Source organism: Sciurus carolinensis, chromosome 7 (assembly GCF_902686445.1).
Source record: "Sciurus carolinensis chromosome 7, mSciCar1.2, whole genome shotgun sequence".
Lineage (NCBI taxonomy): Eukaryota > Metazoa > Chordata > Mammalia > Rodentia > Sciuridae > Sciurus > Sciurus carolinensis.
This window is the reverse complement of record NC_062219.1, coordinates 52787116-52811665: the sequence shown is the minus strand read 5'-3', so window position 1 is coordinate 52811665 and position 24550 is coordinate 52787116. Positions and strand designations below refer to the sequence as shown.

At 38.1% G+C, this 24550-nt stretch overlaps 1 protein-coding gene and 1 non-coding gene across 2 annotated transcripts in view; both read left to right on the top strand.

Moving 5' to 3' along the window:
- The first annotated feature begins 2281 nt into the window (after window positions 1-2281).
- On the top strand, window positions 2282-2363 carry Trnav-uac (transfer RNA valine (anticodon UAC)). The gene has a single exon. It is a non-coding gene; the product is annotated as a tRNA-Val (tRNA).
- A 791-nt stretch (window positions 2364-3154) lies between these two features.
- Rpf2 (ribosome production factor 2 homolog) overlaps window positions 3155-24550 on the top strand; it is a 32081-nt gene continuing 10685 nt past the window's right edge. Inside the window, exons 1-7 of the mRNA XM_047559703.1 lie at window positions 3155-3242; window positions 7038-7170; window positions 10300-10337; window positions 12098-12137; window positions 15288-15369; window positions 16938-17014; window positions 22146-22231. Coding sequence (XP_047415659.1) covers window positions 3220-3242; window positions 7038-7170; window positions 10300-10337; window positions 12098-12137; window positions 15288-15369; window positions 16938-17014; window positions 22146-22231 — 479 coding nt within the window. The 5' untranslated portion in view covers window positions 3155-3219. The remainder of the gene's footprint in view (window positions 3243-7037; window positions 7171-10299; window positions 10338-12097; window positions 12138-15287; window positions 15370-16937; window positions 17015-22145; window positions 22232-24550) is intronic.

The window sequence follows — 24550 nt, the reverse complement described above, 5'->3', positions numbered from 1 at the left end:
CATCGGTATCCGAGATGTTCTCTTTCTAATCTAAAACCCTGGGATTGACAAAACAGTGGGCTGGAACAGTAGCTGTTCTGATTGTTATCTGCTTAGGGATAGCCTATGTTATACGCAGCCAAATCAGAGCTCGCCAAGATGCCCGACGTCATCGATGGGCTACAGTACAGGCTTTGACAGCCATTGAGACAGGCACATCCCCCCAAGTATGGCTAAGCATGCTGGACCAGTAGTCAAAGACGGGTAAGATCCGTGGAAATGCATACCAACCTAAGACAGGGTTCTGATGCCTGGAGGTCAGAATTCCAATGACGGGTAAGGATGTAATTTGCCATGGACAACCTAAGACAGGCATGGTCCCAAGTCATCTTTACTTTATTTAAGGAATAAGGGGGAGATGTCAGGGGTGGGCTCTGAGGGCCCCAGAGCCGCACTGTGGCCTGATCTCTAAGATGGCGCCTGGCAGCTTGCCAGACATAGCTGCACTCATATACAAGTTTTAGGAAGTAACTCTGGTTGGCTGTTGTACATGAGGTGATCCTGGTATCTGCCTGGAGACTGTTCCTTGATAGGCTGACTTTCCTGGTAGTCTACTCTCTGATAGGCTGATGTTCTTGATATAAGTCTGAGACTTGTGGAATAAACTCCTTTTGGTTCCTGTGATCAAGAAGAGCGTACGCGTTGCGATTGTCCCCGCGGGCAGTGGGCGATCATACTATCTAGAGGCTGTCCAGGAGCCCCCAACCACTACTTACTTATCTTAGCATACCAAAAGAAAAATTACTTCAGAGATGACAAGGATTTGGGGAGCTGAGTGCCAAGAAATGACAGAGCAAATACTTATACCTATCTATTCCTAAAGACACCCATTGCTAAGCTCTTCTCACATCCAAACCCAAGTAAATTCCTGCCTCTCACTCCATGTCAGAAATTGCCACCAATCCAGAACTATCCCAGATTCCTTCAGCCCTCCACCGAATCCTGCCATATTTTGTTTGATTAGCTTGTGACAGACTTATTGTTTCTGGACTTTAAGGTGACTGCCAGAGAAAATGACTGAGAGGAGACAGGCAAAATGGAACCAGAGACAACAAAATTTTATCTGCTTTTATGTTTGGTTTGGTTTGTACTGGGGCCTGAACTCAGGGGTGCTTTGCCATTGAGCTGCACCCCCAATTATTGAGTGTACTTAACATCATTAACATAGATGAAATACTTTTATCTTTCCACGGTGTCAGAATTTATTGAATAACAAATTCACAGCCTTCCTCACTTTCATCAAGTGGTAGTTCACTGAATACTAGTGGGTCACCTGGTAGTTATAAGCTGGGCAGTCAAGTTTTTTAAATTCCAATCTTAATTTCTAATATCTATCCCACCTAGGGATGTGTGACTTAAGTGTTATGGATATTAGAAGTTAAGAATTAAGGGTTAAGGCAACCACAGAGGTTCAGAAGGCTGAATCTCAGGAGAGCAATGGCAGAGAGCAGATATGAATACAAGTAGTCTATGTAGGTGGTTAGATAAGATTGTGAATCAGCCAAAGAACTTGCTCGGGGTGCAGAGCTGTTAAAACACAAGAACTTACTCTAGGCCAAGGGCAGTTGCATAGTATCATGTGTAGTGGAACTTGCAGGGCCATCATGGGCAGGAGAAACTACACTCTGCCAAAACCCAAGGAGAAATTCAGAGGTTTGGTTGCTGGTGGTTCTCCTGGGCAAGACTCATGAAGAGTGACCAGGTGATGGGGTCAGGGTGCCATTGCCACAATGTCCAATTTGAGGGTGCTTCTCCTATGGACCTCAAGTAAGGGGGTTGTATTATTTGGTGGTCTGGTGTGTTCAATAAGCACATGGACCTCATTTTTCCAGTATTAGTTTTATATCCCATGCATTCATGTGCTTCTGATTAGTTCATTAAGTTCACAGGTGGTCATTCTTTCTTAACACAATTAACTTAGCAGATTGTGCCAAGCAGATGGTGACTCTTTTCTTTACAGACAAGGTGTAGTCAGCACTTATGGCAAACTACTACTTTACAAAGTGGTGTAACAGGTTTAGGTACAACCTGAAAACTGCTGTTCTATATGTCACGTAGTAACTCAAAGCACAGTCTGCTCTCCACACAGCTCTTTGAGACAGGGTCTCATGCTGGCCTCAAATTTGCAGTCCTCCTGCTTCATTCTCCCAAGTCCCTGGAATTGCAAGCTCACAAAGGCACATTGTATGAGTACATTTACACACATACTCTTTGTGTCTAGACATATTTATATTAAGAATAATCTAGGACTGGGGATGTAGCTCAGTTGGTAGAGTGCTTGCCTTACAAGCACAAGGCCCTGGGTTCAAGCCCCAGCATTGGAAAAAAAAAAAAAAAATCTAATTTATGGAACACAAAGTGAATTCAGTGGTTCCCAGGATGGTGGAAGGGGAAAATGAGTAGTGACACTACTGGGTGGGTGAGGTGGGGCTCTTTTTGAGGTGATAAAATATTTGTGGTGATGGTCACACATCTTTGTGAAGGTAACAAAACCCATTGAATAGTACACATTAAAGGCGTGAATTTTATAGTAATGAAAATATTTGGAGAATATATACGGCCAGCAGTATGTTGGCATGCCTTTTATATGCTAGGCAACTACTGTACTCACAAACCGTACTCACAAACCGGTTGTCTTGGGGACCACGTGTCATACGCCAGTAACATAATTGACAAGGGAGGCTGAGGCAGGAGGATGGCGAATTCCTGGCCAGCCTCCGTAACTTTGTGAGACTATGCACACACACCCCCCGCCCCCCGCCGCCAACACGACAAAACAAAAGCAGGAAAAAACTGCCTTATTTGAGCTCAATATTGTATCAATGGTATTTCACATTAACTTTTTGGTTACTACATGAGTACCCACCATGCTTTCAACCTTTTTAGTATCCTGTGTTCCCTAAATACCTGACTCCAGGTATACACACGAGCGTGTACATCAAGCTGAGGGACAAGACATTTTAAGTATTACTTCACACCTGAAGTTTCCGAGAAAGAGCCGAAACAAGGGATCCAAGGTAACAGAACGCGACCTAATCCAAGATGGCCGCCACGCCCCCGGAGGGGCTGCCTCAGGAAGTTACGTCACTACAGTTTCCGGTTCCGTCTGCTCGGGTGCACGCGCCTGTTTGGCGTAACCGCGCGGTTTCCATCTTTGACCAGTTTGGGGATGCGGTAGCCATGGACGCCTTGGATCGAGTTATGTAAGTGCGTTGGGACCCTGCCCCGGGAATGTTGGGGAGAGGCTATCCTGTTAGGAGAGTGATACTGCCTGTGCTTCCCTCTCTTTTTGGTGAGCGCTCTCCTGAAAGCGCTTTGCTTGCCGTACCTGGATGGGGACCGGTGGGTTCGCCAGCCCGGTCTTCTCGGCTGGTACAGCCTCCGGGAGACCGAGCGCCCGGAAGCTCCCACCGAGAGCGGCAGCATGAGAGGAGGGTCGGAGACGCTGGCCGCTTTTATTCCAGCCACCTAAAAACGTCTGATTCGTGAAGTGTGAGGGAAATGGTAGAGGAAGGGGGTTAAGAACACAGGCCTCAGAACCTGCCAGACCTAGGTGACAATCCGGGAGCGTGCATAAAGCTTTGTAACTTTTGCCATTAAGTCTCCTAAATCTCGTTTTACTCTAAAATAGCGATCATAATCGTCGCGCTTCGTAGGGTTGTGAGTTTGGCGGAATGTATGTAAAACCTTTGCTACAGCACGTAGAAAATGTTCATTAGCGTTTTCTTTTTCTTAAAATATTTTTAAAGTTGTCGATGGGTCTTTTATTTTATTTATTTATATGTGGTATTGAGTAACGAACCCAGGGCCTCACAAATGCCCGGCAAGAGCTCTACCACTGAGCCACACGCCGGCCCATTAGCGTTTTCTTTTCCTTCCAACTTTGCATGCTTGTCTGAGTTATCCTGGAGTGATATCTATTATAAATTCTTACAAAAATGTGTATTGAGCTCCTAAATATTCCTGCTGTATTGGCAATGGTTTTCTTGTGATTTGCCTAGGTTAAATGTGTAACCTAAGTGATTTTCTTTTTAGTCATTGATTTAGACATTTTGCACACCTACTATAGCTTTAGATGTTGGGACTACAATGATGAGTAAGACTAGCTTTTAATGTAATAGAGGGACAAACAACTAATAAAACACGTGAGGTTTTTTGCATTTGTTGCTGGTTAGTGAGAAGTAACGACCCATATAGAATGTAGAGCATATTCCACTTGTTGCCATAAAGACACAGTGCATATTTTTCCTTTCCTTTTGTTCCCCTTCCCCTCCCCTTTCCCCTCTCCTCTCCTCTCCTCTTCTCTCCTCTTCTCTCCTCTCTCCTTTCTTTTCCTCTCTCCTCTCTTGTTTTCTTTTCTTTTCTTTTTTAACCAGGGAATCAGGGATTAAACCCAGGGGAGTTTAAACACTGAACCACGTCCCCAGCCTTTTAGTTTTTGAAACAGGGTCTCACCAAGTTTCTGAGGATCTTGCTAATTGCTGAGGCTAGCCTTTAACTAGCAATCCTCCTGCCTTAGCTCCCATATCACTGGGATTACATGGTGACGCATGCCTGATTCACACTACATATTTCTTGATTTAGTAAATAATGTGCATCTTTATTAACTGGTAAATGATTAAAAAGGTATGTGACATTTTATCTTATCTGGAGAAAAAAATTTAAATTCTTTTTTTTTTTTTTTTTTAAACCAGGGGTGGGGAGGGACTATACCCAGGACCCAGTGCATGGTAGGCTCAACAAGCTACTCTCCACTGAGCTACATCCCCAGCCCCTCCTATGCAACTTATAAAAGATTCATGACCTGTAATCCAACAACTCTGGAGACTGAGACAGGAGGGTTATAAATTCAAGGCAAGCCAGGGCAACCTTTTTCTCAAAATAGGATTTTCTTGGGGCAGTGGGTTCCAGGGATTGAACTCAGGGGCACTCAACCACTGAGCCACTTCCCCAGCCCTATTTTGTATTTTATTTAGAAACAGGGTCTCTCTGAGTTACTTAGTGCCACACTTTTGCTGAGGCTGACTTTGAACTCTCTATCCTCCTTTGAACTCTCTGTCTCCCGAACCACTGGGATTACAGGTGTGTGCCTCTGCGCCAGGCTTCTTTCCTCAAAATAAAAAGGACTGCGGTTCAGTAGTAAACTGCTTCTAGCTTCAATTCTCAGTACCAAATATAAGAAAGGATTCATTCATCATACAGCTCCTGGAAATTTTATTCTCTTAGTCTCCTGAGACCTGTTAAGAGATGAAGAGTAATACATGAAAGAATAAACTTTCACATAGCTTTAAGCAACAGCAAAAAAGCAAACATTTTCTAATCCTGTACTGAAATTTTGCATGTAAACCTGGCCTCACTATGTTGCCCAGGTTGGTCTCTCATTCCTGGACTCAAGTGATCCTCCTGCCTTAGCCTTAATTCTACATGAGAATTTGAAGTTATGTATGTTCTGTGTTTCTTTTTCTTCCTGAAGTATTCATAGTACCAGAGGAGGGAGGGTCACAGTTATTTAAGAAAGAAGGAATTCTTTCAGTGGATGGTACCGAACTGTTTGAAAGCAAGATGCTCACCTCTGATGTTCATCATTAAAGGAGGCAAAGGTGAAAACACTTTTTTGAAAAGAAACGTATAAAAACATGGTACTCCTGGGCTGGGGTTATAGCTTAGTGGTAAAGTGCATGAACAAGGCCTTGGATTCAATCTCCCATACCACAAAAAGCAAAACAAAACGTGGTAGTCTTATTGTCACACCATAAAATCAGAATAAGGAATGTATTTTCCCTTCTTGTTTCATAGGTAATTGTCTTAGATAAGTTTTTAATCTAGTTCATTTTGAAGATGGACCTAATTAATAGCTGCATGGTCTTGGGAAGATGACTTATCAAGTCTTTGTTTTTTATGTAAAGTGAAGATCTAAGTGTACCTGTCTCTCAGAGTTGTGGTAAAGATTGTCTTAACATATAAAGTTACTCTATAAAAAGTGTCAACGATTATTCTTCTTTGGCAGTAGTAATGTAGACTTTCTCAGCAGTGATGTTGGAGTGAGACAGTATATACTTCCTGATAGGCACTGTGATCTTAAGCCTGGAAGAAAAATAAGCAGTAATTAGCTTATCTAAATATCCACAGGTTGATCAGCAGTGGATATGCAGTTAGGGTACAGGGTATAGTTTGTCTACCTTAAATTTGAGGGGAAAAAAAAAAGTAAAAATAACCTTGTTTGCTTGAGCCCTTTATTTACCTATTTATTTTTAATTGAGTTGGGGTATTGCTATGTTGCCCAGGCTGGCCTCAAACTAGTAATCCTCCTACCTGGGATTACAGGTATACACCGTCATGCCTGTCTAGTCTTTTATTTTTTAATTAAAAAAAAAAAAAACAAAAAACTGGGATTGCAGGTGCATGCCTGTAATCCCAGTGTCTCTGGAATCTGAGGCAGTATGATTTCAAGTTCAAATCAGCTTCAGCAATTTAGAGAGGCCCTTAGTGGGATCCTGTCTCAAAAAGGGCTGAGAATGTGGCTTGGTTTTTAAGCAACCCTGGATTCAATCCCCGGTACCTAAATAAATAAAAAGATTTAGGACTGGGGTTGTAGCTCAATGGTAGAGTGCTTGCCTGGCACGTGTGAGTCACTGGGTTTGATCCTCGGCACCACATAAAAAAATAAAGGTATTGTGTCCATCTACAACTTAAAAAAATTTTTTTTTAATTAAAAAAAAAAAGATTTAGAAAACAACAATAATAAAAGAATTCTGGGAATATTGAAATAAAAGAAAGCTTTTTAAAGAAAACCAAAAGCTAATAAAGCACTTGTTTAATAGTAATAGAATATTTTTTACTAATAGCTCCTTAAAATATGAGATTTTGTTTAATGGTGGAATACTATTAATGTATGAATGTAATGTCTTTATTGACTTTTTAGAATTTTCTCATTTAAGTCTTGATTTTGCAGCATGAGAAATTGTTTGCATTGTTATAATTTATGCTTTTCTGAACAGAAAACCCAAAACAAAAAGGGCCAAGAGATTCCTTGAGAAGAGAGAACCGAAGCTCAGTGAAAATATTAAAAATGCCATGCTGATTAAAGGGGGAAATGCAAATACAACAGTGACACAAGTACTTAAAGATGTGGTATGTATTTATACTTAATGTTTAAATGGTACTGAAGTCATTTTAGAAACTTTGGGCATCCTGGGTTGGGCTGCTGGAGAAATACATAGGTAAGTTTGCCTTGCTTAAGATCTACTTGCCTTGGAGAAAATCTGAAATTGGATATTATGTGCCTTGCCACTTCACTCGACTACTGGTTTTCCTTAAAGCAGGTAGTTCCCTTAGTAAATTTAAACTAGTTTTAATTACAAGAATTTGGTTTACACACATTTTAGGAACATATCTTAACCGTGTTTTCTTTTTTCTTCATCTCACTGCATTAGAAATGGAATCTGGGATTATACATGCTAGGCAAAGAGTGCTCTATCACTGAGCTACAACACCAGCCCTTTTAGGAACACATTTGATTTGCAAAGTGAAACAATTGAACATCATTATGTATTTATTCATTTAACAATGCCATTTACTGTCCTGGGTACTGGGAATAATAGATAAAACATAGTACTTTTTTTTTTTTTAGTGAACTTAGTGGGAGACATGTGAAAAATTAAAATATTGTGAGTTAAATGCTGTGCTGGAGGTATGCACATGGTAGCAGGGGAGATAGTTCACATCACTTGAGGGGACCCACATATGAAATGTGTTTCCCAGAAATAACACGTAAGCTTTATTTTGAAGGAGCAGTTGGAGCAAGAGGGCAGAGAGGGAGAGTCTTGTGCAAAAGTGGGTGTGAAGGAACATGATGCATTTGGTGCACTGCAAATAATTGGACTGGCTAAAGAGATATACTGTGTGAAGCCAGAAGAGTCAGGGATCACATATTAACATGGAGCTTGAATTTTATTCCAAAAGCCCTGTGGGGTCATTGAAAGATTTTAAATAAGAGAGTTAATCAGTTCATTTTCTTGACTTGATTAGAAAGGCCTGAGAGCAAATGTGGGCAACCACATCATTGCTGTTAGCCCCTAAAGAGGACCTGGAGTCTGGTGGTAGTGATAGTGAAAATGAGGATTAATCACAGAATAGATGTTGAGGGTGAAAGAGTCTGGGCATTAGTGAGACGTACACCTTCCCAGGTTTCTGGTTTGAGTTCTTGTTGAGCTGTAATGCCAACTGGAGAATTTAAAAGGTGGGGCAAGTTTGCAGGGAAAAGTGATAATACTCATTTTGTAACAGCTAATTTAAATAGTGAAGATAAAAATCTTTCCTGTCGAGTGCAGTGGTGCACACCTGAAATCACAGCAGCGTGGGAGGCTGAGACAAGAGGATCGTGAGTTCAAAGCCAGCTCTTGCTGAGGCGCTAAGCAACTCAGTGAGACCCTGTCTCGAAGGAAAACACAAAATAGGGCTGGGGAATGTGGCTCAGTGGCTGAGTACCCCTGAGTTCAATCCCTGGTACTGCCGGCCCCCCCCCGCCCCCCCGCAAAAAAAAAAAAAAAAAAAAACCACACAAAAAAACTTTTTCTTACTTCTCTAGCCTAGTATCTAGTCCAGTGTCTCGATGTATTGGGTATTTCATCAATGAAGGAGGCATAACACATGGAGATACCTGTAGGTAGTTGAGTATTTAAGCCTGAGTACAACTGATAGGTTCTTTGAGTTAAATCAAGTAAGTAATTGAACATGTTTTTGAAATTGACTAAACTTTCTATGCATATTAAACATGATAGTCAATTCAGATATCTAAATCCTAATTTGTGCTCATCCTTTTTTGAAATGTTTCTGAATGTCATTTTTTTTAACTAATGTCTTTTTTTATATGTATTTTTTAGTTGTTGATGTATCTTTATTTTTCATTTATTTATATGTGGTGCTGAGAATCAAACCCAGTGCCTCACACATGCTAGGCAAGTAAGTGCTCTAACACTAAGTCACAACCCCAGCCCCCGAATGTCATTGTTTTGGTAGAACACTATCCTGTCAACCCAGTGATCCCTACATATTTAAGCTCTAATAGCACAATATTACAGATTATTACAGTAGTTACCATTCATAATGATGACTGTGTAGTCAAGAAAAGATAGTAATGTTCATTACTCTGAGACAGGGAAACATTTGGATAAGAAGAATCTTCAAGAGTTTTGGTACTTCAGAAGGTCTATTTCACTGGTGAGTTTCTTTTCACTCTAAGCAAGTGCTCTCCATTGAGCTATATCCCCAACCCAAATGTGAGTTCTTTATTTACTAGCTCTTATAGCTGATGACTAATCATTTCCTTTTATTTTCCAATGTTTTCCCTCACTGATCCCTCTTTCTAATACAAGGCAGTGCTTTAGATCTTTGCTATTCTTTTTGGTAGAGTAATACTGGCCATACAGGTAATAAGTGATTATTAGTGCATCGGTGGAAAGAAGTGGGGGGAACAAGGAAGAGAGTTGGATAACAGCAGTTTTTTGTTTTGTGTTGTTTTTTGGTCCTGTGGATTGAAGCCAGGGATGCTTAACCACTGAGCAATGGTCCCCAGGCCTTTTTATTTTTATTTTGAGGCAGGATCTCACTAAGTTGCTTAGGGTCTCATTGAGTTGCTGAGGCCAACTTTGAACTTGGGATCCTTCTGTCTCGGCCTCCTGAGTTAATGGGTTTACAGGTGTGTGCCATAGCACTTGGCAACAGTAATTTTTTAATGGCTGTGTTTAAGGGCAGGGTACATAGCCTAGTGGTAGAGCACTTGCCTAGTGTGCAAAAGCACCAAGCTTTAATCCCCAGCACTGCAGAAATAAATGAAATAAACTCTGGCTAGTATTTTGATTGTCATAATTGTGATTTTACCGAGTTCTTCTATATCCAAAGTTATTTCAGTTCTATCAGTGCTTTAAGATGGGATTTATTTTTCTGTTATCTTTTGCTCTTCTTTCTACTCCAGGTTGTTTACTTAAGAGAGAATGGAGTAGGTAGAGTTTAAAGAAACGAAGGAAATTATTTAAGTTGAATAGACTATTGAAAGGGATGGATACCTTGAATAAGGAAAATCTAGTCTAAGAATATTAAGCTTATGTTACAAGTTATTCTAAGTGATCAAAAGGGAGCCAAACAAAAGACAACAGAATTCAGTGACGAGAGCAATCTTGTAGAATGCATGTTACAACGCTTTATTTTCATTTCTGCTTCTCAGAATGTTTTGTTTTAAAAGCTATAAATTATGTTTTACAGTATGCACTGAAAAAACCGTATGGCGTTCTATATAAAAAGTAAGTCATAATCTTTAAAAATTTTATTTTAAATTATTTTGTTCCATTGTAAAAGTAACAACCACTTTATGAAAGATTTGGAAGGGAAAATTTTTTTTTTTTTTAAATGTAAAAAGACACTCATTCTAGCTGAGCATGGTGCCCTGTGCCTATAATCCTAGTGACCTGGGAGGCTGAGGCAGGAGAAGTACAAGTTGGAGGCCAGCCCCAGAAATTTAGCAAGGCTGTAAACTAAGTGACTTATATTTCTTTCTGGTTTGTTTTCTCATTTGTGTCAAATGTGCTTACACAGTTGTAATCATAATCTGTAAGTATATAGCATATATATATATATATTTATTTTAAAATAATTACGAATTTACAGAAAAGTTGCAAAAAGAGAGTTTCTATATATCTTTCACCCAGCTTTCCCTTTCTTGCATAACCTTAATGCTAAGAATTTAACATTGGTATGGTAATGTTAATATATCCCTTTTCTCTTCTAGGATCCACATTACACTGAGTTATCACTTGCCTGTCTTCTCTAATTTGTGATAGTTCCTCAGTCTTTTCTTGGTTTTGGTGGCCTTAACAGTTTTTTTTTTTTTTTTTTTTTTTTTTTTTAAGTTGTTGATGGATTTTTATTTTATTTTTGAAATTTATTTGTATATGGTGCTGAGACTCAAACCCAGTACCTCGTGCATGCTAGGCAAGCGCTCTACCACTGTGCTACAACTCTAGCCCAACCTTAACACTTTTGATGAGTACTAGTCAGCCCTCAATTTGGGTTTGTCTTGGGTTTTCTTATCAGTAGGTTGAGGTTATGTTTTTTTGGTCAAGAATACCATAAAAGTGATATGCTTTTCTCAGTAAATAAAATACTAGGAAAAACATATGATGTCAATATGTCTTAATGCTGGTAGTGTTAACCTGGTTAAAGTGGTGTCTGCTGGGTTTCTCCACTATAAAGTTAACTGTTTTTCCCTTTGTAGTTGGTAAATATTTGAAAGAGATACTTCGAGACTAGGTAAAGACTGCAAATAGAGTTAACTGTCATTGTTTGTTGGGGACTAGTTCCAGGACTCCTTTTGGATATTGAAATCTGTTGATGTTCATATCCCTTATATATTAAATGGTGTGGGTTTTGCTCAGAACCAACATAAATGCACCCATGAGCTTTAAATCATCTCTAAGTTCCTTATAATACCTAAAACAATGTAAATACCATGTATGTGGTTGATATGAAATAGTGTTTAGGGAATGATTTCCTTTCTTCTTTTTTTTAATGTTTTTTATTTTGAGACAGGGTTTTGCTAAGTTGCTTAGGGCCTCGCTCAATTGCTGAGGCTAACCTTGAACTTTCCGTCCTCCTGCCTCAGCCTCCTGAGTTTCTGTAATTATATGCATGGGCCACTGCGTCTGGCCCCTCTTAGAATATTTTTAACCTTAAAAGTTCTATGCCTAACTCACTGATCATGTCTCAGCTGAAATTTTTGTTCCACTCTTCACACTAACGCAATACCCTATTTTATTTTTGTTATAATAATTATTACTTTTTGAACCTATTTTTCTACTAGAATATTTGCTCCATGAAAGCAGGTATCTTATTTCATGTAATATTTTAGCATCCCTAAATCCTGGAACGCTGCCTGGCATGTAATGGACACTAAATAAATATGGATATCATTCTGGTTTTTAAATCATCTTAATATATATTTTACATATTAATTGGATTTACTTATCAAGATTATTAAATTTTGGGTCACTTTTAATATTTTTAGGAAAAATATTACAAGACCATTTGAGGATCAGACATCACTGGTAAGTACAATATTTTTTCTGATTCAAGAGAATATGTAAGTGATTATTCAAGACTAATTGATGTTACACCCCTAATTTGAGAGTTTTTTTAATTAAATCATCATTTGTAAGATAATTTTGATATGGGGGAATAAGACCTTTATTGTTTCAAAAATACAACTGTAACTGAGCACAGTGGTGCACACTGGTAATCCTAACTACGAAGAGGCTAGAGCAGGAATATTGCAAGTTTGAAACCAGCTTCAGTTCCAGTAATATGGATGTAGTTTTTTTTATATGTATATTAAATATTATATATACACACATATAATAAAGTATATACATATAAATGTGTGTATATAATCTCCATCCCTACAGATCTGACTGTTTATTATTTTCTTTTTCTTTTTTTCTTTTTTTGCAGTACTGGGGATTTGAACCCAGGACCTTGTGCTTGTGAGACAAGCACTCAACCAACTGAGCTATATCCCCAACCCTGTTTATTTATTATTTTGAGACTGGGTCTCTCTATGTTTCCCAGACTGGCTTTCAACTCTTGACTTCAAGCTGTTTTGCATCAAACTCTTGAGGTTTTATATTTCACTATTGCTAATAAATGTATAAGTATATTGATAGAATTTTTTTTAAATTGAATTACATGTTAAGCACATGATTAATTGTCAAATGGAGGCTTGTTTCAGATCTCTCTTGTTTTTTTACCAGGGATTGAACCCAGGGGCATTTAACCACTGAGCCACATCCCAGCTGGGTTTTTTTTTTTTGTTTTTGTTTTTTTTTTTTTTTTTTGAGATCTATAGGATTTTGCTAAGTTGGTAAGGGCCTCACTAAGTTGCTGCGGCTGGCTTTTGAACTCATGATTCTCCTGTCCCAGCCTCCCAAGCTATTGGGATTACAGGCATGTGTCATTGTACCTGCTAGATCTTTTCTTTTACCCCTCTGTGGTTAAGTGACTTTCTCTAGCAGTGTGCTTTGAATTGTTGCCTTTTTATTATTTTTAGTGTATTATAGGCTTCCCTTGTGATTTCTAAATTATCATTTTGTGTTTGTTTTGTTTTTGCAGTACTGGGGGTTGAGGATTGAACCCTGGGGTATTATACCACTGAACTACATTCCCTTTCTTCTTATTTTTTTATCTTGAGACAAGATCTTGCTCAGTTGTTGAGGCTGGCTTTGAACTTGCAGTCCTCCTACCTCACTTTTTCAAGTGACTGGGATTACATGTGTGCCACCATTCCTGACCATAAGAACATTTTTATTTTTTATATTTTTGGTACCAGGGATTGAACCCAGGGGCCCTTAACTGCTGAACCACTTGCCCAACCCTTTTTATTTTTTATTTTGAGACAGGGTCTCACTAAGTTGCTTAGGACCTTGCAGAATTTCTGAGACTGGCTTTGAATTTGTGATCCTTCTGCCTTAGCCTGCCAAGCCACTGGGATTATAGGCATGTACTACCATGCCTGGCTATAAGAATGTGTTTTAAATTTTTAAGAAAATTATTTCCATTGATGTAAAAAATTTTTAAAAAAATTCTTGTGCCAGACACTGTGCATGGTTTACTCACACATGACATAAAGCCCTTGCATATTTTTGTAGGAGGTTTTATTGTCTCTGATGATAAAAGTCTCAGAAAGGTTAATTTGTGCCTGGTACAGTGGTACAGGCCTGTAATCCCAGCAGCTCAGGAGGCCAAGGCAGGAGGGTTGCAAGAACAACCTCAGGAACTTAGCGAGACCCTGTCTCAAAATAAAAATAAATCAGTAAGTAAAAAGGGACAGGGGTGTGGCTCAGTGGTTAAGCATCTCTGGGTTCAATTCTCAGTACCAAAAAAGAAAAGAAAGAAAGGTTAATATGTCCAGATGCCATACTAAGTGGCAGACCCTTTGTTCTTGAACTTTGTGATTCTATGTCCTTCACACTGGGAGTGGATATGCAGGTGTAACTTTTTGCTCCATTTGTTTCTGCTTAGGTACCGAACTGAATGATAACTAAAGTAGGGTCCCATTATCTCAGAGAGTCTTAGAACCAATGAAGAAAAATTGAGGATTATGGCTGTTTCATCTGATCTTTAAATTTTTTCTTTATTGATTTTGGAGGCCTTCCCACTGATTTTTGGACTAGAACAAATCAAATCTAATTTTTGTGCTAAGATTGGTGATCTCAGTGAATTGAATCAGTTGGGATATATAGAAAATATAGGCAATAGTAGAAAAGAATCTGTACAGGATTGAAACTCCATAACTATTGTCCCACTCCTCTCCATCCTGCAATGGAAGCCAGTTACTTCTGAGAGCCAAACAGAGAGATAACTCTTACACTGGAATATCATAGATGTGTCTGTCAGCCCTGTCTGTGTACACAGTGTTGGGGGTACATGGAGAGTCTAGGGCTAGATCCCTGTGTGGTTGCAGTTTGTAAGCTCATGGATCCAATTGTAAACATCCTCCAAACACCATATTGATAAATTCATATGTCTCTTATATATTAAGATGTGCTATTGATGATAGTAATGTTTTATGAGTAAAGGAATTTGTTTAGTAAATGAAACCCTTGGTGTTTACTACAAAATGACTGTATCGACTAAATAACTACTACATTTTTTTTTGTGTGTGTGTGTGGTGCTAGGGATTGAACCCAGGGCCTTGTGCTTAAGAGGCAAGCACTCTACCAACTGAGCTATCTCCCCAGCCCGACTACTACATTTTTATTGTTGCTTTTTTGGTACTAGGAGTTAAACCCAGGGGCACTCAACCACTGAGCTGCATTCCCAGCCCTTTTTTATATTTTATTTTTAGACAAGGGTTTCCATGAGTTGCTTAGGGCTTTGCTAAATTGTTGAGGATGGTTTAAACTCATGATCCTCCTGCCTCAGCCTCCTGAGCCACTGGAATTAAAGGCATGCATCATTGCGCCTGACTGTAAATGTTCTTGTTTTACTTATTAACCTAATAGTCTTCACATATTTTTATTTTTGAAATCTTCCCCTTAAATAACTCAAAACAAAATTTGAAGTAAAATGCTAAAAATGAAATTTTTGCATATTTCTGTGTAGTTCACTAAGTCGGTATTAACTTCCGCTGAAAAGAAGTGAAATATGTTAAATTCACAGGTAAGATTCTCAAGGTTCTTATTTTTTATTTGCCTTTATAGGAATTCTTTTCAAAGAAGTCAGATTGTTCTTTATTCATGTTTGGCTCCCATAACAAGAAGCGGCCAAATAATCTAGTAATAGGTAAGTATCATTTACTTTTTTAAAAAAAAATTCTTTTTTTTTTTTTTTTTTTTTTTTTTTTTTTTTTTTTTTTGTGGTACCAGGGATTGAATCCAGGGGTGCTTCACCACTGAGCTACACCTCCAGCCTTTATATTTTTTATTTTGAGACAAGATCTTACTAAGTTATCCAAGCTGACCTGGAACAACTCCTGAGGAGCTAGGATTACAGGCATGCACTGTAATCATACCTGCGTGGTTTATTTCTTAATGTTTTTATTTATAGAATCAGCTCTGTGACTCATAAACTGATTGTTCAGGATTCAGGAGTAATCATTAGGCTTTACAGTAATTTTTGTTTTGTTTTTTTACCTTATAACATTAAATACAATTATTTTGGAGGTCCGAGGTATAGCTCAGTGGTAGAGCACTTTCCTAGCATGTGCAAGGCCCTGGGTTCTATCCCCAGCACAGCAGAAGAAAAGAAATGAGACAATCTTCAGGTAAAGGACAGGGCATATATATTTTTGTGTGATGTGTGGTGCTGGGATCGAGCCAAGACTTTGCACGTGCAAAGTTATAATCTTCAACCTGGGCATATAAATATTACCCTGCCAGTACATGGAAGTTAACACAAGTTAAGGAAGAATATGAAAGAGTTCCTTATTTATTAATTTTTCTTAGAATGCCATTACTTCTGCCTCTGTGAAGTTTTGGTTTAAATAGGAAGTATGGTCTCTTAGGTCTCTCAGCATCCTCACTCAGTTGTAGATGCAACACCGTTACCTTCTACTTGCATTGGGTGTCATTGAGCTGTCACATAGTATGTGGGGGGAGATCACCCTATTTCACGTTGTAGGTATTTTTATAATATGAAATATATATGTGTACTTAATCAGAATTATATTTAGAAAAAAAAGTAGTATATCTGTCCCCATAAATTAACCCTTCCCTACTTAATATCCATTAGATAAATACATTTAAGAAAAATTCTTGCCTGGGTGTATTGAGATTTGATTTGGCATGCCCACTGGCATAACAATGCCATTTATTCTCTGTGGGCTTTCATTCTTTTAGTTCCTGAGAATTGAACCCAGGGCTTTACACATGTTGTGCATACATTCTGCCTCTGAGCTACACCTTTAGCCCCTATTTATCCTTCTGTAAAATAAAGGAATTGGGCTAAATGCTTTTTGAGGTCCTTTTTATGGTTAATATCTTAACAGTCTAATTTAGATAGAAAGAGGAAGTGTGTTTGGGTAGTCTAGGGAGAAAGAAAAGAGAAATACTAGGGTGTTTTGTGCATGCTACAAAGTGGACACATAGCTGGGCGTGGTGGCATATGCCTGTAATCCCATCAGTTAGGGAGGCTGAGGCAGGATTGCAAGTTCAAAGCCAGCTTCAGCATTTTAGCAAGGTCCTGTCTCAAAATAAAATGTAAAAAGGACTGAAGGACTGGGAATGTTGCTCAGTGGTTAAGCACCCCTGGGTTCCATCCCCAGTACCCCACCCCGCCACAGAAAAGGAAAGTAGATACATACAAGGCTACTGTTTGGGGAAAACAGTACTTAAAAATGCATTTTATTCTAGGTCGCATGTATGATTACCATGTGCTGGATATGATTGAATTAGGTATTGAGAAGTTTGTGTCTCTCAAAGATATTAAGGTAAGATACTAATCATAAAAATAAAAAGCATTTTGTAATGTTGCTCTTGGGCAATAGTGATCACAGGTGAAGAGCACTGATAGAATTTTATAGAGAACTTCATGTTTTTATTCTGGCATGCTCTAAGAAATACTATTTTATTTTACAAATAGGATTACTTAAAGCATATAACATGTGGGTATTGTGGCAGATAGACTTCAGACTGTGGTCACTAATTCTTGTCTAGGCCCATGGTTTAAATGCTATCCTTGTCCTCTGAATGATCATGACGCCTGTTTTATAGAACCTCAGAGGTTAGAACAGAGTAGAATAGAGGCCTATTCTTTTTTTTTTTTTTTTTTTTTTTTTTTTTGCGGTGCTGGGGATTGAACCCAGGGCCTTGTGCTTGCGAGGCAAGCACTCTACCAACTGAGCCATCTCCCTAGCCCATAGAGACCTATTCTAAATCCAGAAAGTTCTGGCTGATCATGTAGTATTTTGGCCATCAAATTTCTAGCTTGATATTTCTAATCAATTGCTAAAGATCACCTTATAACTGAATGTTAAGATAAACTCAGGTTGCACCTGGGTTCAGTTGAGAGCGACCTGACTTCAGGTTGTGATGATACTGTGGTGCTGCATATTTAAATATAAGTACCTGCAAGAATTAAAAAAAAAAAAAAAAAAAAAAAATTAAAAAAAAGTTTCTGGCTTAATCCCCCCTTGGACTTGGTATCTTTGTATCCCCTTTGTTTGAAAGAGATTGTGAAGTAAAAAGCAATGAGGAAGAGTTGCACCTCAGCTCCTGGATGCAAATTGGACTCTTGTTCTCTCAAAACTCTGCTTCTGGTTTAGTCTACCCATCAAATGTATTATTTTACTTAGAATTCATAGCCATCCTGTGCATAGCCAAAATAATTTTCCTTATTATTTATAGATTTGACATTTGAGACCCAGAAGAGTTTCATTGGTTATCTGGAGTCATACATATAATAAGTGGAACCAAGATTAGTTCTCGAGAACTTATCTTTCTTTTGGTACTGGGAATTTAACCCAGGGACTCTTTAACCCAGGGGATCTTTACAACTGCATCCCAGTCTTTATCCCCCTCCCACTTTTTTTATTGATGTATTATAGAGTACATATTGATGAGATTTGTTGTTAAATATTGATACATGCACTCACTATAACAATATAATTAGACCAATATCACTTCCCGGCACTTCCCCTCTCCCTCTCCACCTTCCACCCCTTGGTCCCTTTCCTCCACTGATCTCCCTTTGATTTTTAGGAGATCTACCCCCCACCTTTGTTTTTCTTTTTCTTTTCTAGCATCTGCATATGAGAGAAAACATATGACCCTTAACCTTCTTTTATTTAACTTATTTCCCTTAACATGATGGTCTTTAGTTCTATCCGTTTTCCTCCCAGCTCTTGTTTTAAGAGTGCACCTGGCTCTCAAGATCTTTAAGAAAAAGGGTATTGTCATTTGTAGTGGAAAATATGTAACTATTCTTAGTTAATGGTTTTTTGAAGTTTGTTATAGTTGAAAAAATTTTAGATTTTTTCAAATTTTATGTATTAATACCTTCAGTCAGCCCTTGTCTAAAAAGGGTACACACCTTCCAGGTTTAGTAGAATTTCTAAACTAAATATCCCCGTATCCTGCAGATTTGAAAGAAGGCTCTTACAAGATCCCCATTTGGTCAGCTTCCTCAGGTACAGGGCAGACAATGGCCTGAGATTGGATTTAGAGGCAGAACATGAGGTTTTGAGACCTTTCTTTCCATTAAAGTGACATTTGTAATACGACATATTAATGATTTCTTGACCCTCAATTGCAGCCAAGTATAAAATAAGTATAGCAACATCAAATGAGATAGTATCTGTGAAAACACTCATCAATGAAAATAATATATTGGAAGGTGTTTTGTAAAGTATATAAACTAAGGACTTGATTATTGTGGAAGCCATCATATTATTAGTTTCTTTGGGGCTATGCACAAATCCCTGGAGATGAGCAGCATATCCCCATTTTTATCTTTACTGTTACTGTTTACTTGGTCACTAGTTTGGTGGGTGTGAGCACTGACTGATAGGTGGTTATCAATCTCCCTATTCTTTCTGTTTCACTTCCAAAGCAATGAAATCCTTGCTGCTTTTAAACTGGAACACAAGCCTGATGTGGTGATGCATGCCTGTAATCCCAGCTACTAGTGAGAGGCAGAGGCAGAGGCAGAGGCAGAGGCAGGAGGATTGAAAATTTGAGGCCAGCCTGGGCAAGTTCATGGGACCCTGTCTTGAAATGGAGTGGTGTGACATGTAGTTCTAGCATGCATGAGGCCCTGGGTTCAAACCCAGTACACACATACATACACACACACCACAACTAAGTTTTCATTTGTGGATTATGTGAGTTTGTATGTATGTACGAGTGTGTACATAAAAAAAAAAAACCACAAGTTTCATTATTTGATAAGAAATGTGCTTACACTGACAATTCTGGCATACACTCAGATTTTTTAAATAGTTCTCTTTTCATCCCAATTTTGGGTTACAAGCTTGTATTTTTAGTTTGTTTTGGAGTTGTACATTTTGTTACATTTTTCCTTCAAAATATTAATTTCCTTTCCTACCACCTCATTTTTAAGACATTTTTCATTGGTATTTCCTTTTTTTTTTTTTTTTGCCTATGTGTTTACCGTGCCTCTTCCATTAATGAACTCTTATGCAGGCACAATAAGAATAAACAGTTTAACAGGTGATTATACTTTACCAAGAAGTTCAGTGAGTATTCTAGGAGCCTGTTTCTAAGATGACATTATATCAAATAAACCTTAATGAACAAGATGATTGAATTTTGAGGCAAGTCGATTTTATTTTAGATAAGATAGCCACACTGCAATTACCTGAGAAATTTTATTTGAGAAGTTTTTGGAATGTTGTGTAATGCATAAGAATTATTTCCTTGTTTTTTCTTTATCTAAAAAACTCAAGCTGGGCCTGGTGGGTGCACAACTATAATCTCAGCTACTCAAGAGGCTAAGGCAGGAGGATCTCAAGTTTGAGGTCTGGCTGAGGAACTTAGTGAGACCCTTTCTCAAAAAAATAAAAGGGTCAGGTAAGGTAAGCTCAGTGGTAAAGTGACCTTGGGTTCAATCAATTCCCAGTATCAAAAAAAAAAAAAGACCTGAAAAGGGTTGCTCAGAAGTAAATTCCACATACTTACAGTATTTTTAGTATACTTTGTTTATAATATTTTTAGAATTTTGAATATTTAGTTCCTTTCAGAATATTAAGGTGTAGCTCATCTGTTGTATTATCTTTTAGTTCAAGATTTTCATGAAATGGTCGTGACTCTTTTTAATAGAATAGCATTCTTTACATGTTAACTATTGTTTCACATAACTTTTGTTTGATGTGTATACTGGGGTCATGACTTAAAATGTATTTTTTATTACTATGCATTGTGACAAAAGCCAGAACTGTGGGATTGGTGTTGCCACCTTTTCATACCTACTACATACCTAAATAGTCCCTATAGTCCTAGGATCAGGTAAGTGTAGATGGAGCATAGAAGATTCAGGCTTTCCTTTAGGAGACCTTCAGCATATCTTCATCCCCTAAGTACAGATAGTTGATACTCAGGGTTTGGAGGCAGAGAATGTCAACAACAGTGGTCATGATGAGCAGGAAACAACAGGTGACCTCTAGTCCTGGGGCAAAAGACGTTTGTTTTTTTTTTTTGTCCTATTTGTTTTTCTGCTGAATTTGGATAATCCCTGATTACCTGTCAGAGTGGAGGTACTAGAATTAATGGGAAACTCAGACCAACAACCATTCACTTTCCTTCATTAGTTAATCCTTCAGTTAAAGAATTTCTTCTTTACTTGATAGCTTCTAAATCTTCTTCACTTATCCTTAGTATAGAAAATCTAGAGTTAGACAAAATACTTCTTTATAGCAAGCACTTCAAGACTGTGAAGTGAGAATTGACCCATATTTTCTACAACTTGTATAAAATTACATTGTTTTCCATGTGAATATTTGGATAGTGGTTTAAATTTTTAAATCCCCCCCACCCTTTCCTATACTGGGTATTGGGCCCAGAGTGTTACCTGTGTTAGTCAAGAGATCTACCACGTTAGCACATCCCTAGTCCTTTTTTTTTTTTGGTACCAGGGATTGAACCCAAGGGTGCTTAACCACTGAACCACATCCCCAGCCCTTTTTATTTTATTTTGAGACCAGGTCTCACTAAGTTGCTGGCCTTGAACTTGAAATCTTTCTGCCTCAGCCACCCTCGTAGCTGGGATTGCAGGTAGGTATCACCATACCTTGTTCCTAAAGTTGCTTTTAATGTAATGCAGTAGGAAAGGCACAGTGATACAAATAATTCAGAGAAACTGCAGTTAAATTTATTTTGATTCTGGAATGCTGGCTATGAGAGGGCAATTTTTAGTTTTTTCAGTTGGTTTTGTTTTTCTCAAGTGTAGCTTTTAATTTTATTCTCTGTATAAATGTTAAAAAGTAGTTTACATCATTCTTTGACCTCCTATTATGTGATAAATGTAAATGAATGGAAAAAAGAATTTTATAGGGGGATACGGGGGATTGAACTTAGAAGCACTTGACCACTGAGCCACCTCCCCAGCTCCATTTTGTACTTTATTTAAAGACAGGTTGCTTAGCACCTCGCTTTTGCTGAGGCTGTCTTTGAACTTGTGATCCTCCTATTCCAGCCTCCCCAGCTGCTGGGATTATAGTGTGCACCACCGCAACTGGCAAGAATTTATTTTATTTTTTATTATTATTGTTATTTTGAGATGTGGTCTTGCTGTGTTGCCTAGGCTGGTCTTGGAAATCCTAGGCTCAAGGGATCCTCCCAGTCCGCCTCCTAAGTAGATGGGACTATAGGCTTGCTATTGTACCTGGCTCAATTATTTTTCAGTCTAAGTGTCTATAAGCCTAAAAATCTAATCTTTTTTTTTTTTTTTTTAACTATAAAATCAGTATTTGCAGACATAGCTTTGGAACAGCTAATATAATTTAAAACAAATTACCATATGTATTGACTGCCTAAAAATCAGCATATGAACAGTTTAGAGTTTGATAGTTGTATAATTACTTTTTTTTCCCCCCCATTTCACAGAATAGTAAATGTCCCGAGGGAACAAAACCCATGTTAATATTTGCTGGTGATGCTTTTGATGCAACTGAAGACTATAGAAGACTAAAAGTCTTCTTATTGGTAAATATTTTAATATATTTTATTGTAGGGTAGTTGAGGTAGGCAATTTAAGACTGTCATTGATAGCACTTTGTTCTGGGTGTACAATTTTTTTTCTTTTTTCGATTTCATTATTACTTATCTATCTATCTCAATAGAGCTAAAGGGAATATTACATTTTATGGATGATTATTTTTTGATGTTGTGATTAAAATATCATCCTGTTTATACAGTGTTTTATACTTTACAAAATGCTTACACCCCTATCCTGTCATTAGTGTTGTTAGATTAAACTTAAGTTGTTAAGTTCAAATTTCAAGATTGTTAAACATCATCCACTTTCACCACTTTGAACTCTAAGACCTCTTAGTTTGATACACAAGCACTTTCATAACATTACCTCAGTATAACTTACCCTCTTGATCTTCAGTTTCCTTTGTTTTTCTTTGAAAAAGTGGTTTGTTGAAATGTTTTGCACATCCCTCTTATATTTCCTGATGTCGTTCTTATTTTTTCAATCTCTAACATTCTTTGAAGTTTCATATCAGGTTTTGTTTCCAGGAAACCCTTAGTGACCTCCCCAGCTTACTTCATTATCATCATCATTCTCAGTGCCAAATATTTGTTAGGTACTTTACATTGATTGCTTAATTTTCACAAGAAACATACAGAATCATTTTATTTATTTATTTATTTATTTATTTATTTATTTATTTTTGGGTGCTGGGGATCGAACCCAGGGCCTTGTGCTACAGAATCATTTTATAGATGACTTACTCTACCACCACCCTGCTGCCCTTGCTGGGGATCAAACCCAGGACTTTTGGCATGCCAAGCATGTACTTAACCATTGTATGAGTACACCCCAGCCCCAGTAGATAACTTACTATTAGTGAAGTAATATTACTTTATTTTTTTCATTTATTTTTATGTGGTGCTGAGTATTGAACCCAGTGCCTCAGACATGCTAGGTAAGCACCCTACCACTGAGCCACAACCCCAACCCCCACATTTCTCCTTTTTGATAAATTGGTATTGTTGTTATTGTTCTTCAAGTTTTCTTTTTCTTTTTTCTTTCTTTCTTTTTTTTTTTTTGCAGTACTGGAGATTGAATCCAGGGCCTTGTGTTTGACAGGCAAGCACTCTGTGAACTGAGCTGTATCCCCAGCATTCAAGGGTCTTTTTTTTGTTTGTTTGTTTGTTTTTTGTTGTTTTTGTTTTTTGTTTCTTTTCTCTCTCAGTTCTGGGCATAAAACCCAGGGAGTCTCATTCGTACTTGGCAGTTGATCTACCACTGAGCTATATCCTCATTCTTTTTCATTTTATTTTAAGACAGGGTCTTGTTAAATTGACCAGGCTAATCTTGAACTTGGGACCCTCCTGCCTCAGCCTCTGGAGTAGCTGGGTTTTTAATTGTGCACCACCATGCTCAGCTACATGTTTATTTTTGATTTTAATAATTTTTGTGATGCTGAGGATTGAACCCAGGGCCTTGTGCATGCTAGGCAGGCACTCTGCCAGCTGAGCTATATTCCCAGCTCTCTGTGATTTTTAAAAGGTTGGTAATCTCAGTGTCCTATGACCATAGTTGCCAGGGGGGTTTCTTGTTTGTTTTATAACCCTGGAGAATAATTTTTTTCAAGAGATTTGAACTCATTTAAAGGGTCTGGCGAACTTTTTGGTGACTCTGAGCAGCAGTCTTCTTCACCTCTTTTTTGACAGCCTCAAGGTCCCTTATTGATGTGTAGCAACATTTTCTCAATTTTCAGTAATTTATTTTACTTCATTTGAGCCTTTTTTTGGTACCATTTTTATAAATTTAGGCTTGTTACCCTAAATTACCCTTTTAAAAACTTTTTATATACTTTGCCCTAGATTATCATTGGAAAGTTGGTTGTGTACAAATTAAATCATATTCTTGCACTTTACAAATCTGAGCCCACCAAAAAAGATTTGGGGTAGATACATTGAGACACATTGGTTTTATTTTTTCTTTTTGGTACTGTTAACAGTGTTATTGTTGGGATTACAATTTTCAGAGCTTCTCATTTCTCTTAATAAGCCTTGGGGCAGGGGAGTTGTTTGGTTTTGGTTTGGGGGGCTTGTTTTAGTCAGCTTTTTCACTGCTGTGACTAAATGACCTGACAGCATAACTGTAGAGGAGGAAGAGTTTATTTGAGGGTTCACGATTTCAGAGTCCATAGAAGACCAGCTCCATTCCTCAGGACTTGAGGTGAGGCAGAACATCATGGCGGAAGAGTGTGGCAGAGGGCAGCAGCAGCTTACATTGTGATCAAGAAGCAGAGAGAGACTACACTTACCAGATA